General features: G+C 35.0%; 1 protein-coding gene across 7 annotated transcripts in view; it reads left to right on the forward strand.

The window, feature by feature from the left end:
• Positions 1-19677, forward strand: part of LOC135223521 (treacle protein-like) — a 443099-nt gene that overhangs the window by 408424 nt on the left and 14998 nt on the right. For all 7 annotated transcript variants that reach the window (XM_064261986.1, XM_064261985.1, XM_064261980.1 and 4 more), the window contains 3 exons: positions 1019-1255; positions 5264-5600; positions 7111-7213. In XM_064261986.1, coding sequence (XP_064118056.1) covers positions 1019-1255; positions 5264-5600; positions 7111-7213 — 677 coding nt within the window. The remainder of the gene's footprint in view (positions 1-1018; positions 1256-5263; positions 5601-7110; positions 7214-19677) is intronic.

Here is a 19677-nt window from a genome sequence, read left to right on the forward strand (position 1 = left end):
CTTCATTTTTATTGCGCCCAGTTCAGGAAACAACATTTTAATTCTGGTTATTTTTTCCAGGCTTTAGAGAGAGAGAGAGAGAGAGAGAGAAGGAAAGTAAGAATTTTAATTCTGCATTTTGAGAGAGATTTTTTTGTTGATAATTCAACGTTTAAAAAAATTTATATTTTTAACCTTTTTTAATAATTTAATTATTTATTTATTTATTTATTTTTTTTTTTTGTAAATGGAAATGTGAACTATTATGATTTTTCACTCGAATTACCTTCCTGCGTGGTGTACCTTTAACGTCGAATATAGCATACTTTAAAGTATTTTACTTTAAATGTGTCGTAGGGTATTTGTTTCTGGCAAAGTTTGCGACTTTAAATTGCTACTTTTAAAAATCATATTATGATCGATTATTCCAAACTATTGGTTTCCGTTCGGTTGATGTTCAGTAATAACTTAAAAATTATGCTTAAATAAATAAGATATTCTAGTTTACTTCGTTATCATGAAATGATTCCCATTCAAGTCCTCCAAGATTCGTTATATATATATATATATATATATTATATATATATATATAAATATATATATATATATATATATATATTCTAATATAATATTTAATTTTCATTTATGTATTACATTTATATATATACATTATAAATACATTCTTCTTTCTAGCCAAAATTAAGTGATATGTTGTCTCTGCTCCTGCAACTCTCCTGGTTTGCTGCTCAAACTAGACCTATACCACCTGTTGGAAGCTTTTCACTAACAATAATTACCCCTTCCTTTTTATATCTTCTCTCTTTCACCATAGAAGAGCATCTTCGCCACATCTGACTGTAATTTTTGTTATTTTTTACTGTATTTTTTTTTTTTACTTTTTTACCGTATTTTATAGTCCCTTTTCTTAGCTTTTGTCTCAGCACAGGTCATGTATTTCCAATGAAGTGTTTTGATAGTAAACATGACTTATAGAATCTATCATTTGTCTAACATTTAATGTTTCTTTTACACCTCGCAGGGTCGGCACCTGTTTTCAGCAGACACTCTGCCTGACCTGAAAGATTGGGTGAGGAAGCTTCAGTCCGCCTTAGAACAGACCCGAAACAACAACCGACCCCCAACAGCGACTTCAGCTTCGCCTTCGATCAAGAAAGACGGCGGGAAGAAACCCAAAGAACCAGCAACGACGACGACGACGACGACGACCCCGGAGACCAACTCCCAGAACAACACCAAAGAGAGAAAGAAGAAGAAGGTGAGTGTCAACAAACCCGGTGCGGTAAAAGGGGAGCCATTCGTTGTGGCGATGTTCAGCTTTTGGCTCTGTGGCTGCTTGACGCTAGATGGTTACTTTGAAGTGCCGTGTATATTTGCCGTCTTCTCCAGTAGTGGTTGGTGTCTAGGGACAAACAAAAGTGAATACTCAGTGCCGTAATCGTCCTTTAACTGCAGAATTTAAAATAAAGTTTCGGTGAAGAAAACTTCCTTTAAACTGATGAATGAGACTCCTTCTGCAGGATACGGTTAGCTCTTTAACCTACCCACACAGATGGCTTATCAGCAGCGTGTCGAACCCCCTACACATACTGGCTGTCCCATCTCCTTCATCCTGCACGATTTTTCTCACTTAGATATTGAGGGCCTTCTTGAATTTTAAGACACCCTCCATTTCAGTTCTACATCCTGGATGCCCATGTATCCTTCCTCAAAGGACCTCTCAATTATACAGTCTTGTCAACAACCTATTACATATCTTCCATTCTTCCCACATGACCAAATCGTTCCCAACACAATGGATGACCTACGCTAATCATGTTACCGCTTTTTCATATTTGTTATATTTACGTATATCTTACCACTTCGAAGACTATGATTTCTTTTCCGTCTGCGGTAACTTAAACATTTTCTTATTTCTATTCTGAATTCACGCTTTAATTCCATATAGGATATCTACATACAGTCAAACTTTACCTTTTAAAGATGGTAGGTACTCTTTGCAGACACCGAACTACCTTCCTTGTTTCAACTAATATATGGTCCTCCTCTTCTGATTGAATGAGTATTGGGGTTTGGGAGCACTCTTGCTGTTTTCAAGCCCTGTTATTTTTTTCCCTATAAGCGACTCGATGCTTCAGGATTTTATTATTAATGTTATTATGGTTTTTTTTTCTATCACAGTCCTCCAATTCGACTGGGTAGTATTTATAGTGTGGGGTTTCGGGTTGCATCCTGCCTCCTTAGGAGTCCATCACTTTTCTTACTGTTTTTTACTTATTATTATTATTATTATTATTATTATTATTATTATTATTATTATTATTATTATTATTATTATTATTATTATTATTATTATTATCAATTGAGAAACAAATCCACATTTATTTATACGTAAATAAATTTAAGGATAAAAATGTACAGATTCCCGAAAGCTATCTGTACAGCTCTGTCTTTAAATATATGTACATAGTATACATAACTGTGGATTTGTTTCTTCATTTTAATACTCATAGTACGATAAGTATTTTCTAATAATTATTATTGTTGTTGTTGTTGTTTTTCGTGTTATTGGCAATAAGCCTGCCTCAAGCACCGCAATTTTTCATGTTAAGTTATTTTTAAACGAATGCAAGGACTGGGAAGTTGTTCAGTCAAAGATCACTCAAATGCAGATGTTTATATGTCATCGTGTCGTAAATAGTCTCGTAAAACAAACGTATAAATAGAGAATGATAAAGATTTGGCAGACCGTTAAATAAATGGCCATTTAAATTAGCCGTTCGCGTTCAAAAGACGTAATGAAATGTGGTGTGTAGTTTCCGTAGAGTTTGCGAACCTAGTTATCCAAGATATATTATTATATATAAGTTAAGTGTATCTTAGTTTAACCAATCCACAAAGCTGATTAACAGCTCCCCTGGGTCTGGCCCGAAGGACTAGCTATTTCTACGTGTCTAGAAACGTAGCAACGGGACCTACAACTTATTGTGGGATCCGAACCACATTATATCGAGAAACTAATTTCTAATCACCAAAAATAAATTCCACGTTGGCAGAGCTGTATTATTATTATTATTGTTATTATTATTGTTGTTGTTGCTGTTGTCAATTAAAAATCGACAATTACATCAGTAAATTGTATTATTTGTTAAAGACCAAAGCAAAGACTTTCGAACATTTGAATGTTGTTCCGCCTTTGTGTTTACATAAACTGAGGATTTTTAATTTACAACAAATTAATCACGACAGTGTAAATTTCTTCTTCAACTTCTTCTTCTTCTTCTTCTCTTCTTCTTCTTATTATTATTATTATTATTATTATTATTATTATTATTATTATTATTATTATTATTATTATTATTATTAGACTTCTGATTATACTTAGACGGCTTGTCATGATGAAGGGCTCCCGCGCATTATTCGAGGAGTTTAATTAGTTTGTGTCCAAAGGTCATTAATATCTTCTTAAATGGGTTGTAGTATTAGATTCATCCCCTGAACAGTGATATTAGCGATAATGATAGCAATGGCAATTATAGCAACTTATTTCGTTCATTATGTAATATTAAAGTAGAAGCTAAAGGTATTTTAATTTCAGTGATATCCATAATTAATCTGTGGTTTGGTCACCAATATTATTATTGGAGTTGACGACAAGATACTACTCTCTCTCTCTCTCTCTCTCTCTCTCTCTTCTCTCTCTCTCTCTATATATATATATATATATATATATATAATATTATATAATATATATATATATATATATATAAATATGTGTGTGTGTGTATATATATATATATATATATATATATATATATATATATATATTTATATATATATATATATGAAATTAATTTTTATCACACCGCCGTGATTCATATAGAGGATTTAAGCTACAAATGTCTTTTTAATATGCTATTCTCCCTACCTCGGAATTTATATATTTTCATATATGTTAACCGAAGGGGAATTTGTTTAGTTGATAATAAGTTCGCCGTCCCGTGGGCTTGAGCCACGGTTAACGTGGCTGAAAATACATTTATTCCGAGTTAGAGCGAATTGGATATTAAAGGGCATTTGTAGCTTATTACTTATATATATATATATATATATATATATATATATATATATATATATATATACATATACAATCTAATAAAAGGAGCCCATAAAAACACCAAAAATATAGAGAGAAAAGTCCTATATTTCAGAGACTGCTGTCTCTCTCTTTCAGGTATATGAAGAGAGAGACAGCAGTCTCTGAAATATAGTACTTTTATCTCGATATTTTGGTGTTTTTATGGCTCCTTTTATTAGATGGAATTCTGTTGTAACAGAACATGTTTACAAGTCATATATATATATATATATATATATATATATATATATATATATAGAGAGAGAGAGAGAGAGAGAGAGAGAGAGAGAGAGAGAGAGAGAGAGAGAGAGTTCATACACTTTTGCGAACCTACTGCTTACCGTTACTATCAGCTTATAAATATTTAATCTCCTTTACCTACAATATTCATCCGTACGAAAATTACATTCATTTAATATATATTTTACGGTGCAACACATTTTATGACGCGCTGTCCTGAATATGCATATTTAAACGACAGTTTTACTCTGCAGAACATTTTATAACATGCTACGGGTTTTTTTTTATAATTGGAGCGTGGTCGTGGATGTGCATATTTAAAGGACATTTTTACCAAACTTAGCATTTCATGACATTCGCGAATGTAAATATTTAAACTTTTTTTTTAACCAAGCATAGCATATTATGTGCTGTAGTATTTTAGACATGCATGCCGTCATGGATTTGCTCATCTAAATATTTTTTTTTTTTTTTTTATTTTTTTTTTGTAGAGCATAACATTTTGTGACATGCTACTGTATTTTAGAAATGGATTGGAGCGTTCTCACGGATGTGCATATTTAAAAGACATTTTTACCTAGCTTAGCATTTTATGACGATGGTATTTTAGACGTGAATTGGCAAGCTGTCAGTTTACGAAGCACAGCATTTTTTGTCACTACGTCATAGACTTAGATTTTTAGCCATAACTGTTTTGCATAACTCTTTAAAGAACGTAAGATTTTTAGCCACAACTGTTTTGCATAACTCTTTAAAAGAACGTGAGATTTTTAGCCACAACTGTTTTGCATAACTCTTTAAAAGAACGTGAGATTTTTAGCCACAACTGTTTTGCATAACTCTTTAAAAGAACGTGACATATATCTGTAATAATTTGACGTTTTACAGGAGCCTCATCGACCACGAAAGTCCTCGAAGGTCGCCGACGTCCCAGACGGTCACCAAAACCCGGAGTCCGCTTCTGCAGAGCCTCCGTCAGCGACGCAAGTCAGGGAGTCCGAACTCCCCAAGATGACGTCACCGATCGGGATCCAGCTCCCAGGAATGACGTCAGTGCCAAGGGGGGGCGTGGCCCTCCCCGGGTTGTCCCCCACCAGGAAGGAGCCCCTTCCCGCCCCTGAGGACAAGAAGGAGACGGCCACCTCCGAGCAGACTGACGAAGGACTCCCCGTGGCTGGACCGACGTTGGCTTGCGTCAACAAGCAGAGGAACAAAGGACCTCAAGGTAGTTCTTCTTCAGGGGGGAGGTTGCGCATACGTGCGTTCCTCTGGGTTTTGTTAGTGGGGAATTCTTCGTCTTCCATTTTTTTTTATTGTATGTTTTGCATTAGCCGATTGACTTTTTTTTTTTTCAATTTCACCATTAATTGAGATTTCATCTCCTCATGTTCCCTTTCACTTAATTTGTTCATTGCATAAGCTATTTGCTTCATTTTAGCAAGTTTCCCTATATATATATATATAATATATAATTATATAATATTATATATAGATATATATATATATATATATATATAAATATATATTATATTATATACATATATATATATATATATAGTATATATATATTATATATATATATATATATATATATAATATTATATATAATCTTCAATTTTTAATGGACCTCAACTTAACAGACTTCTGTACTGACCAACTGCATAATTATCATCAGTTTACGTGTGGCAACCATTTTAGATGTCAAACACTTTTAAACAGCTCTCTTAAATTGAATGTTAGTTGTAAAGTACAAGCTGGTTTACATAAGGAAATATATGTTATAGCTATTTGCTGTAAGATACTACCTACAAAATACGAAGTGCAGGCTACAACTCAAAGTCTTTGTTAATTAGTAGACTGTTACTCAGAAGTTGTGGTGCTATTGTGTATATTTCCACTGGGTAACTAAATTTTGCTTTCAATTCTAACAGTCTCGCCTTTCCATTTGTGAAGCTTAATATCATACAGTTATCCAGAGGTGTGGGTCTAGATGCAGTCATTTTCCTGGCCATGTAATCAGATCGTAGGAACTTGGAAGTTCAGCTGGATGCAGCTGTTTTCTTCCTGAGCATACGTACTTACGAGAGTCTTGTTTCATACTTGCATTGCTTTTATGTTGTGCGTTTTCCTCATTTATATGTTTCTATATGTTTTCCGTACTGTTGGAGCCATTGGACTTGTACCATTCAGTTTTTCCAGCTGGGAATGCACCTTGGGAGATGATAATAATAATAATAATAATAATAATAATAATAATAATAATAATAATAATAATAATAATAATAATAATAATAACAATAATAATAATACTAATAATAGACATACAATGACTGATTGTAATGAGCAATTCAAATAAGAAAAAACTTATGAAAAGATTCTTGTTTTGGCCATAGTAATTTGTGAATAAAGGAGGATTCTCAGTTGAAGTGGTAAATACAAGGTCATGAGAGTGTTTGATGAACTGTAAGAGAAATAATGCAAATAAATTCAAAATGCTCAAAGTAAGGTAGAATAGTGGTCACAAATACCATAGGTGACTGTGAGGATGTAATTTTGTTACAGGTGACCATGTTTTTTTGTTGGGAATAGGTTATGCAGTATTGTAAAGAAAAATCATTCTTACAATCATTTACATGATACTATCTTGATTATGTTTATCAAGAGCATTATGCATGCACAATTTCAAGCTTTAATTGTGAATGCAGTATTTCTCATGCCCTTTTGTGTGTTTGCAGGACGCCGGGCTCCTCAGAACCGTCGAAGCCATGCCGCCTCAGCCCTGAAGAAGCGAGCCAGCTCTTTGTCAGCCCTCGAACACCAAGACCTCAACGACAACAGGTCAGAGTCTAGTCAGGGCACCAAAGACTCAGATAGACTTTCCAAAACAACCGAGAATGATTTACAAGCAGTTGAGGAGGAGGATGATGATGATCCATCTATGTACAAGAGTTTTGAGGACATTGACAAGGACCTCTTCTTTAAAAGAGAGATCACTGAGATCGTAACAAACGAGAGTGAAACCATGTGTAATGACAAAATGTCTGGAGAGGAGGACAAGGCCACGAAAAAGGAAACCAAGCGTTCCTCTCTGGCAAAAGAATTGGCTGGGAATAAAGAGAATAACGTGTCTAGGTCTCGTTCCAGGCACAGCTCTCTCTTTGGGAATAGGCTTTCTAGGTTTAGGGAAACGATGATGACCTTCAAGCGCAGTCGTTTTCAGAGCAAAGAGCCTCCTTTAGCTGCCGAACACCCCGACGAGGCTACCGCAAGGGCGGGATGGGGTTGTAGTATTTTGTAATGAAAGATTATTTTTTTTTATACAAATTTAAGGTGCCTAGCTTTTTATTAAAAGCATACTCAAGTAATAGTGTACATATATATAGATAAGCCACTTTAAGTTAGGGACAGAGTGAAACAGCTTGTATAAATCATTAGAAATTTTTATATATATATTTTGATGGAAGACTTATTTTAAAAGGAATAACTTCTTTGCTACATTTTCTGAGATGATTATGAAACGAAAGCATACCTACATAGAATACCTACATGGTGCTGAGGAAGGCTATATTTAGGAGAGTCCATGCCATTTGCTATTTCTTTATCTTATAGACTCTAACTTCTGCAGTATGTTATCATCAGTTCCTTAGATTTGCAGTCTGTTGAGCATACAGCATAGTCAGATGGGCTCTCCTAAGTTTCAGAAATTACTAGTGGTGTCCATATTCAACATTATAAGAGTATATAGTAATGGGTTGGGTACTAATGCAGTTACCAGTGCATTTAACCCTACACTTGTGTGCAAGTGTCATCTTTGTTGATAACCAAGATATGTGTGATTTTGAAGATGGAATATTTTGACTGCGGGATAGAAGTTATTATCTATGTAGTTTTGGATACCATCTCCCTTGCACAAACTATAGCCAACTTGATGAATGCAGTGATAATCATGATACTGCAAATAGCATCATGACAGTTGCAAAGCTGCATCATCATTCTACCAGCATGGTATATTTTTCCAGTGTTGTCTGTAAAAACAGGGAAGTAATTTGTAGCTTCACTGATACTGTCCCCTTGAGGTAAGTCTTATGCTAGTACCAGGTGATTACCATGATGTGCCTTAGCCCAATCTGCTTGGGAATTCAATTAAACGTCCATGACCAAATGTCGGTGATTGTTCCGTACAGTGTGTGTGTGCTGTATGGTACATTTTTATACAATACTGTATCTTTATCATGCTTTTGATGTTCACCAATACTCGGAGCACCATGCTGTGCTTCACAATAGGAAAGATCCACAGTGGCTTTTTTATGCTAAATTGTCACTCTAAATACTGTATCTGAGTTTGTTATTGGTGATTCATATGTATCATTTGTCAAATCATTTTTATCACATGAAGAGAGCTAAGGACACAAGCCGAAGATTCACTTGACTCCAGAATTTCTTGATTTCACATGGCCCGTAAACCTTTGAGGCATGCTAATTCGTTGGTGAAATTGATAGATTGTCTGCTGATTTTGTTGCGGATAATGAAATTCTTTGTGTCTTACTCTTTACACATAGTGTAGATCATTGAGAAGGGTATGCATCATTTCCTTTCTAGTTAAAGAAATGGAAACTGCATGTTATACCTAAGGTATGTTCTTGATCTCCATAGATTTAGACAAAGCTTTGTAAGCAGGGTGCAAAATCTCAAGTGAATTCATTTCTGTTTACTCAAATTTGATTGGGTTTCCTTGTATGTGCTCTTAACTTTTCTGCTATCCTTAATGTGCACATTGTTTGAGGAAATCAATGCAAATACTAACTTTCTGCTGGGACACGCATAAAAGCCTTTGTGTCTTGTAGAATAAGCAGTATTTCCTACCCTCTTATGGGTGTTGACATTTTATTTTTTTTTATTGGCTGTGATTTTATCACAAAAATATATAGTATAGTATATATATATATATATTCAGAGGCATTATAAAAAGGAAATTTGTGGTAGTGCCAGTGGTTCCTGCCCCACATGGTAAGAAGTTGTTTTAAACTGTCTCCTATTATTCTTCCAATATAAGTATCTGAGATTTACTCTTTCATCGTAGTAATAGCTCAATTAATCACCATTGTGTATTAAACGTAGGTTGATATTAGCACAGTGCTCTTAAAGGCAGGATGCCTGCTGCAGTAGATCTCAGTGTGTATAATTTCCATCCAAGAAACATTTTGAGGTTTCTTTTAAATGAAGCCAACTTAAATCAGTGTTTCATTTTTTAAAGCAATAAATAGTAGAGAAACACAAATAAATTGTATAGTATCATTAGGAAACAAAAAGATATATTCATGTGCTTCAATACTGATAACTCACAATAGGTATATATTTAAAAGAGGATTGATGATTTGCGAAAGCTTTTGAAAACCATACTACTTAGTTCAATGCACAGTGTCACACTTCTCATGATATATGGCTGTATTGTTTTATAAGAATATATGTACTGTAAAAGTATTGTGCTGGGTAATGCTATCTCATAAGTAGAGCTTTGACTTTGAAGTATTTCTTAAACTGTGCATCACAAGACTGTTAAACTGTGCATCACAGTCTTGTGAAAAAAGGGTCTCTTTCAATTTATATATAATAATCCAATGCAAACAACCAAGTGAAGAATTTCCTCTAGCTCATTGTGGATTTTAAGGTTCTCGGTGGAACACATATTAAAAATGTGAAATTGAGAAGATAAGATGCCCTTGTGCCCTTTACAATATACCAATTCAGCTTTAAGCATACTGTCTGCTCTGCATATGAATCTTTCGAAAGTTAACATTCAGCTTGGGAAAAATTGCCATTCTGAATCTGGAGAAAAGTATGAAAAGTACAGGATCACACCACAATGTCTGTTATTCAAGGCTTAAAAAGGCGTTTAATTCTACACTATCATCAAGAGCTTTGTTAAGGGACAAGGAGTAATAAAGATTTTAAAAGTTAACTATTTTTGCTTGTAATCACATTGACTTGTATATCCCAAGCTTTGTTTTGTTGTATATCATTTACAATCTTAGCTTTCAAAACTTTGGATGAGATGCTTTTTGGTACTAAGTTTCTGTGCCTCACATCTTTTACCTCTCATCTGCCCCCTTGGGTCTCATCCCACACATGGTCCCAATTTTCACCACTTTTATAAGACCAAACCCTTTCAGACGTAGCATATGGAAGTCTAGAGATCCTTCAAAATACTGATGGATGTACTGGAGATGCTGACATCCAGCACAACACAAGACCTCCTTGGCTCATGAAAAGTCATAGATTAAGAGAAGTATGGTACATGAATATGGCGTCATTATGCCGTATCTAATTAGTGATTAAGGTCAGATGTATAGTGTATTTATGTCAGAGGGAAAGTGGGAGGAAAATAGGGTATAAAAGATAAAATTACAGTATACTGTGTGTATAAGCAAACCTTAAGAAAAGAAGGCGTGGAATTCAGATATGTACTTCAGATTTTAAAGTTTCATTTTTTTTTTTGTCAGTGCAAAGTTTTTACCAACCTAATGTTCTAAGTCATTTAATCTAGTCCCATATTAGGAAGTAATGTTTTGTTTAGGCAAAGGATCAAATCCTTTCATGCCTGTCATTATTTCTTAAAACTGCCTGGCTCATTACGTATAAGCTTTATCAGAAAAGAATTAATTTTAGGTGTCTTTTAATGGAGACATTTCCAGCTATCATTCTTATGAAATGAGTTTCAAAATGTTCCTTTAGTTGCTGTTTTTACTGTCCCAGGTATTTTGGAAATTTATGAATACAGTCATCATAATTTCATTAATACGTACCTCTTTACAAAAGATTTTTTAAATACAGTATCAGAGCATTGTGTATGAGGGGGACATTACATGTTTAGCATACAGAGAAATCTATTTGATGTAGTAGTTACTTCAGGTGCCTTTTTAAGAAAATCAGTAGGCCAACACCCATGTCTGTTAATAAACTATTAAGGAGTGCTTTACCGTAACACTAAAGTTTGCCTTACTTTCGAGTATGTATAACTAACTATTTTTGGTGCTGTCATGTATAAGAGTGTTCTCACTCCACTTCCAATTAAGTTCAAGATCAAATAGTATGGTCTTTGTATTTCAGTAATTGTTTGTGATGCTTTCTAAGAGAAGTATTTTACAAAATCGTTCCACCATAAGTTGGGCTTGGCTACAGTGAGTCAGTATGTGTAAGTAACAGTAAAGTAGCCAAGTAGGTAGAGAAACTCATATCGTGAATGATGATTGACCTTGTATGAATTAATCAGTGTTAAGTTACAGTATTCAGGGAACTTTCTCAAGTCTTCTGGGTTTTGGCTATTATAGCCACTGGAGTATGTTTGAGCAGGAGTATCTGTGAATAATTCGGTAGTTGAGTACAGTAAGCAACAAACATAGTATAAACATGGCATTCATAGTTGATCAAGATATCCTTAAGAAAGTTTAAATCAATAGGTGCCATTTCTTGTACAGATTCTATGTAGGATTCTTGTTTTTGCAGAAATGTCTTTTAGTTGACACCAACAAAAACTACTTTTGCATTTGTCTCCTTTTAAAGAAATTTGCATTCCTTCTTTGGCATAATAAATGTTCTGTTCAAGGTAATTGAGTTTGATACTCAGAACTAGCAAGTTTTAGGAAAGTGCAGAGATTTAGTTTTTTGTGATATCACCTTTTCTTGCAGTTCTGTCCTTCATATTGCGTGACCTCCCTCTTACCATTTGTCATATTACTCCTTTACAATTTCAGAGTTCCCACATATTACTCTGTAGACCAAGAAACTATTCTTGGACTTGCAATTCAGGTGTTTTGGTTGAGAATTATTCTTCCTTTTGAAAGGAAAGATGTGTGGCAATTTTGATCTTGTCAGTTTACAATTATTTTGCGACCATCCCTTTTTCTTCCTCCAGGAGGAAAGGAAAGGTAATTTTCCGTTGTTCTATTTCTGCCTCTTAATCCTTTGATAAGCAAGATATCGTCTTGGAAAAATCGAATCATAATAATAAGGGTTAAGCCGGAATTCAAGAATCTAAACGGTTATTCAGTGAATAGTTTTCACATTGCCAGTTACCTGACTCATGTGAAAACTGCAAAAAGTCTCACCATCAAAGGTTGAGATAGATTTTAGTTAAAATTTTGGAGATGATTATCTTCAGATTTGTAGATTAATTGACTGGTAAACAATGCTTTAATGTTGTGCTGTTTCCTTATGCTGATTTCCTTAACTTTGTCTATAGTAGGTTTAAAGAGAAAATGGAACATTACCACAGTCAAGATTCCTCCTTAACTAATATTCTTGTCACTTTCTGAACTCAAAAATTATATAATACTCCTTAATTTCAATGTGTAATTGATGAATTATTTATAATTCAGTAAGTTTTGAAAGGGACATTTTGCATTTTAAGTTATGATGCTCCAATAAATAGGAACCTGTGCAAGTGTAAGGCCAGCTTAATTTAAAAAACAAAAATCAAGGAAGTATTTTCTCTCTGAAAAGAAAGCTGTTGACAACTTTGGCAGTTGTATTTTTTGTTTCTCAGTACTGTACCCCCATGCATTTTATCCTTCATGAATACAGTACCATGTTAGTGGAATATTTTTACAGTATATTGAAATTTTTTAGTGACTGTTAGGTATGTTGCAGTTCTTCATCAACAGTTCTCTCAAAATGCATTGTTATTGTTTCCTATCTTCATGTAAACAGTATTGAAAAAAATTCACTGTGACGTGAAAAGAAACTTTTTTCATCCTTTATCTCCTCTGAGCTGATGAATGCTACTTGTGTACAGTAGTTGAATGTGTGGTAGAACTTGTCTTTCCATCTGTATTGTGTTGTTATTATAGTACCATTTCAGTAGTGATGTATTTGAATGCCTGCATGTTGTATGTATGTTTTTTTATAGTGATACCTGTCTTTTTTTTTCTGATGACATCTAGCAAGTTTTTTTCCCCACCTCTGTAATACTTCAGATGAAGATCCCTCTTTTTTTGTATTTTGTAGATTCCTCTGTAGTTCACCAATCCCTAGTAATAAAATTATGTTATGCCTTCTACGTGTATTTTGATTAACCCGTAACTTTTTGGAGAATGCCTCTAGCTAACTGACATCCGCTGTAGTTTCATCGCATTTCAGAAACGTCAGTTGAGTAACTCCTGTTTTTTGTGTTTTGGATTTTGAGTGCCTTTAGACTCTATGTTTTTATGGAGTTGGAATTGGCTTTAGACAATTTAGATTATAATTGGTGTCTAGTTTTAGTAATTTAAAGCCTCCAAGAGGGTTGGTAAGATCTTAACATTTAGTACCTTCCCTGTTTTGATGTGTATTGATATTTTAAGATACCATACCATGTTCTACTTCAATAGAAAAATTTTTGATCAAGAACAATATATGTACAGTAGAATAGATAGTAAGATATGAACTGATTAGTGTAGGCTACTGTATTGAGTGAGTCTATCACAGTAAATGTTTGGTACTACGTACAGCTGCATATCCATGTGTACTTGATCGTAATCACATCAAGAAGCTTGGCATGTCATAGTCAAAACTTATTTTGGCACATGATAACTGTATATGATACGGAAGTGAAATTCATCTTATTTTCAGTTTCCATAGGATAAATTATAATTCGTAACTTTATTTCATAAGGGTCAACTTCTAGATGATTCAGATCTAAAATTTATGAAGTTTTATAACAATACAGAAGTTCACTTCATATTTGTAGAAAATAGAGATATATGTACGTATTATTATTATTATTATTATTATTATTTTTATGCAGCTTTTATTAAAAAAAATGGTTTTATATTAAACACTGTTTTGATGTTATATTAATGATACAGTGGATGGCAGCATTGCTAGTTCAGCTCGTGATGACATAGATCAAGAAGTGACCTGCTCAAATTTTATGTCTGACTAATTGCAGTGTCCCATTTCATGATTGGCATGTATTCTAAATCTAAGCCCTAAAAACCGACCATTTTAGTTACGTCAGAAGATAATGCATTACGTATTTACCATATATTTGGTAAATGTACTCCAGGTAAGTGAGGTCTTTATAAATATTCTCAACAAATTGGATTACAGTTTATTCACAGTGATTGTAAGTGATTTCGTAATGGAATGAGAACTTTTGACAAAATCAGGGTTATTTTTTTTCAGAATATTGACTGAGAAAGCTTTACAGTAAAAACAATCTATAGTAGTATCATAAATCTTTGATTGGTAGGGGATCATATTATGTACTAAATAACCAAAGGCATTTCAACACCACTTTACTGTGGGTTCTTATCCATTCCATTATCTACCAAATAGTGGGTCTTATTTCATTTTTGTCAGTTGTTTAGCGATTACAGAACGATTTTACTAGAAACAAATTGTTTCCACAGTTAGTGAATTATTTCTTGTTTTATCAATTTTGTTTGAATAATTATAGTTGTGTTGGCTTTCATATTTACATTATTTAGGCTTTAGAGCTTTTTTGGAGAGTTGAAGTAAATGAATTACAAAATTTTATTATACTTTGATAATTTGCCAGAGAAATTTATAAAAATTACCGCCTTATTAGTCAATGTCTATTTTACAGTTCAGGATACTACTTTGAGCTATTTTTCTCTTATACGTAATATTCTTTATGACATTTCAGTACATATGAGATATGTATGGTTATGAATTAATGGTAAATATCTTCCCAGTTAAGTGCTTTACAGATCCCAGTTAGTGCTTTACAGATCAGAATGGATAAATGTAGGTATACAAATATGTCAGAGCATACTCAGAAGTATAGTACTGTATATATGTTTGGTTTGTCAGTCACACTGAAAGGATTTTAAATGTAGAAGTTAACAAACCCCGCTACAAACATTATGTTCCTTGTGTAAGACCCCAATTTGGTAGCCTTTTCTTTTTAATATATGGTTTGTAATCATCAAAATCATTAGCCTACAATGTACAATCCCATTTGTGGAAACTGGTATTACATAGTACTAAGGTGGTTTTGTAGAAGAGTACAATACTTGAACTATCCTGGATAAAAATGAATGTGTAGACAAACATATCTGTTTAGTAATGTTTATTGCATGTGGTGTCAGAGCTTAGACAAGAAGTGTTCATTCTTGAAAGAAGGGTTCACAACATTGTTTAAGGTTAGAATCTCATCTGTCAGTCAGAGCCTCCTACTCTTTACATTATCATAAGTCGTTCTGTTTACCCACTAAGCTTTTGGATGCAGTCAGTATACCTTCTCCTGTATCTGACAGTAATAGAACTTAATTGCAACATTCCAGAGAATTCCACATTGTTTTGCTTTTCATGCAAGAGATGTTCACTGGTGTTTTAGTATTAAGCACCTTCCAGTTTATTATTTTTAATTTTTAATGAAGTTGAAAGTATGATTTTGGTTAGCATCTTGTGATGACAAACACTTCACTAGTTTATGCTTTAGTAATTTTTTGTATTCGTCTTTGCCCTGTGTGGTGGAAACCTTTTTGTCAATATAGGGCTTTCATATAGCAGGACTTTGGCTTAGGAGAATAGGACACACTCTCAGATCAAGAATGTGTGAGGTTCACATGGGGTAGAACTGAGAGCTACAACCTTGGAAAATTCAGCTGGGCAAGTGGGTACCAGGACACCTGAAGACTAAAGAAAAGGAAGGGATTGCTGCACTCTTCATCCCACACACACACACACACACACACACACACGTACGTTACCCACTTCAGTAGTTTACCAGGCTTACAGAACCAAGTGACATAGATGTCTATTGCAGGAAGTAACCACTGAATAAGTTGAAAAGACTTATCATGTAATATAACAGAAATTTTGGTGTTCAGGTTCATCCAATAATTCTTCAGGATGGAGATGGTTGAGTCAGCGACAAAGCTAATTATCAAGAAAGGGGACTTTAGGTATCTCTGAACTTGAAAATTCGGTTCATGTAGAGGGACCCCCTTTTACTCCTTGCTATATTGGTATCTGTCCTTAGGTGTCATAGGAGTGATATATAGATATAGTAGATATAATGATCTTTGTTAACAGAAGTCTGAGATTCATTTTGGATTACTAAGAACTTTGTCCGATATAAGTTTATAAGTCCATCAGTCCATCCACTATAAAGTAATATACAAAATCAGAGCAATTTTTACTTCTCATAAATAATAACCTCTTATTTAATGGGAGGCATTTCCTTCCCAACCAACCATCTGGTTCCTTAAAATAACTTCATCTAGCCAAGGCTTAGATTGACAAATGGTGGCGTAGTACAGGTCTTCCCTAAGTAGTTAGGACATTCACATGGAGTAAAGTCTTCTTTTAAGAATGAATCTACCCTTCAGCTCTCCAACCACACTGCAAGCAATAATGGATGATTAAGATCCCATGAGAGGGATTTTGGAAAGGAAACCTCTAATTGGCAGAAGACCTGTGAATAGTGGCTTGCACTCGCCTTGTACTTTATACACGACACCCTTAAGGTGCTCGCTCGAGGGTAGTAACCTCAGCATACCATGCTAGCTTTTTTCTCTGGTATATTTAGAACCTATTTATACTAGAAAAGTGAGTAGCAGGATCCTTTTCACCGGGCGACACAGGTCTTCCCCCAGAAATAGATTTTTCCTTCGTCAAAATCCCTTTATGTTATACTCATCCTCTACTTGGTGTCTTCTATTTCCATTTAGAAAATCCTATAACATTGCCTGTTTGTTTCCTGTTATGTAGCTTTGTTGTTGGTTGATGGCCCTTGTAATGTGTTTCTTTTAATATGTTGGAATGTTTGTTGTGGCTTCATGTTTATTGTATGGGTAAGTTTGATAGTAATACAGTATCATGAACAACTATGTCGTTCTGCAGCTGCAACTTTCAGTTTGCTTTGTGCTATTGATATTATGACCACTAAATAATGTGAGATTTAAGAAATTTTCCCATTTTTTTGCATTCATCATCTTTACTTCTCAAGGTTAGTAGACTACATATACAGCTAGTTGACGACCTCCAAAAATAAAACTTGATAATAATAACATGGAAGCTAGTGAATCCATCTGAATTCTCTGCTTATTTTTCTTTGTGACTTTATGGTGTGAAAATTTAGAGCAGAAAAGATAGCATATTTGTCAATCCAGATTTTCCCAGAGGCTCTATCATGGAGTTTTGAAAATATGTATAATTTTTGTTAGTATACATAGGCTATTTCCTTTGCAGGTAGAGGGTAAAACAATCCTCCTTGTTTGGAGATTTGAACTTCTGCCCTGTGATTTACCATTCTAGCACCATATCCATTCTGTGGTTTGAGTGGATGTAGCATTGGCCTAGGAAACCACAGGTCAACAACAGTTTAAATCCATATGACCATACCATTTGAAAACCATGTACCTACCTTTTATCAACACTAACACTTACGACATTCATAGTACTACTTATCCACACTTACGACATTCATAGTACTACTTTTCCACACTTACGACATTCATAGCACTACTTATCCACGTTTCTCACTTTTACGTATTTTTGCCCCGCAAATATGAAAATAATTCATCTTAACTGCTCCCACTTTCCATTCACAGTCAGCATCCACACTCTACTTCTATATAGGAGGGATGGTTTTATAATCTCGTCATACATTCCACCCTTGGCTTCCATAGACTCTCCAGGTTTCCTCTTAATCTTTTGCCTGCCTCCCGCTACCTCTCTTGCATCTCCTCCACAGTGACTTGCTCCTTGTCTCATCTTTCCATGATCTGAAATGTTGATTTCGAAATACTCTCTTCCAGGTATCCCTGGCTCTTACATCATTGTATCTGATAAGGGAATGAAGCTGTCATGAACTCGAGAGTCAATTGAGTAAAAAAGGCTTGTGGATTTTTAAGTTTGTTCGTTTGTTATGACAACAACGATGGCCATCGGCAGTTTAAAGAAACGCCACTGGCGATTCGAAAAACGTTGTACGCGTTGAGGGGCGTTTGTAAATGATCACCCTATCTATGAACAAGTACGAGACCGTTGCCTGTGTCAACAAGATACTTTCATGCGTGGCGCGAAAGCAAAACCAAACAGAAATAATCCCCGGCAATATAAAAGGCGCAAATCTCCCGGAGCGACTCAAAATAGAAAGCAAATATGGTCAGCAAAATATTATTTGAGTTTTGTCGGAACGAGCGTTTTTGGCGGGGTTTGGTCCCTCGACTATAAATTGCAGGGGTTTGGCGGTGCGCCCAAAGATTTAATAGATGCGAGAGAGAGGAATCGTGGTCGGTTGGTTTTTGGGCGGTTTTCGCATATTGCTACATAGCTTTTAACGTATTCTTAAATTTCTTTTACCGAATAGGATGGTTTCGATGATGCTCGCTAGATCTCTCTCTCTCTCTCTCTCTCTCTCTCTCTCTCTCTCTCTCTCTCTCTCTCTCTCTCTCTCAGTGAAAATCTTTTACCGAATAGGATGGTTTCAATGATGCTCTCTCTCTCTCTCTCTCTCTCTCTCTCTCTCTCTCTCTCTCCCAGAAGTGCTAAATGGATACCATATTTTGTTATCACAGTACGTTTTGTCGTTAGTAAATATAAGTGTCAAAACTCATAAATTATTTTATGGCGTTCCATAGTAACATATTTTACACTAGGTGCTGATATTCGATCTTGGAGCTACAGTTAGATTCGCCCTTGTCACTGATACCCGATATCATTCAAGATACAAAGATGCCAATTCCTGGAGTCTTTCACTAGAAAAAAAAAAGGACACAATCCGGATTCTTATAGTCTTCCTCACTCTAAGAGGCGATTCTATCGCTTTCTTTTAACCAGTTTCGTTGGGTGTATGTTGCGGTTGCGGTGATTTATTCATAATTTCTATAATATCCTCCTCCAGGAAAATGCTCTCATTTGAAGAAGAGTCTTACGGGATTTTATGTCCTATATTTTGTCTCTTGTAGGTTTTCTCGGACGAGTTGGTTACGCGCTCGACTACCCGATCTCAGGGTCCGGGTTCGATCCTCCGCTCTGCCAACGCGAAATCAGAGGAATTTATTTCTGGTGATCGAAATTCATTTCTCGATGTGTTTCGGATCCCACCATAAGCTGTGGGTCCTGTTGCTAGGTATCCAGTTGGGTTCTAGCTACGTAAAAATATATAATCCTTTGGGACAGCCCTAGGAGAGCTGTTAATCAGCTCAGTGGTCTGGTTAAACTAAGATATACTTAACTTGTCTCCCGTAGGGGGTTGCGTATTGCCGTCAGTGCATCTCACGGGGTGCACTGTAGACATTACTAAAGGTTCATGCAGCATTCCCACGGCCTTAGCTGCGACCCCTTTCAT

This window comes from Macrobrachium nipponense, chromosome 10 (genome assembly GCF_015104395.2).
Source record: "Macrobrachium nipponense isolate FS-2020 chromosome 10, ASM1510439v2, whole genome shotgun sequence".
Lineage (NCBI taxonomy): Eukaryota > Metazoa > Arthropoda > Malacostraca > Decapoda > Palaemonidae > Macrobrachium > Macrobrachium nipponense.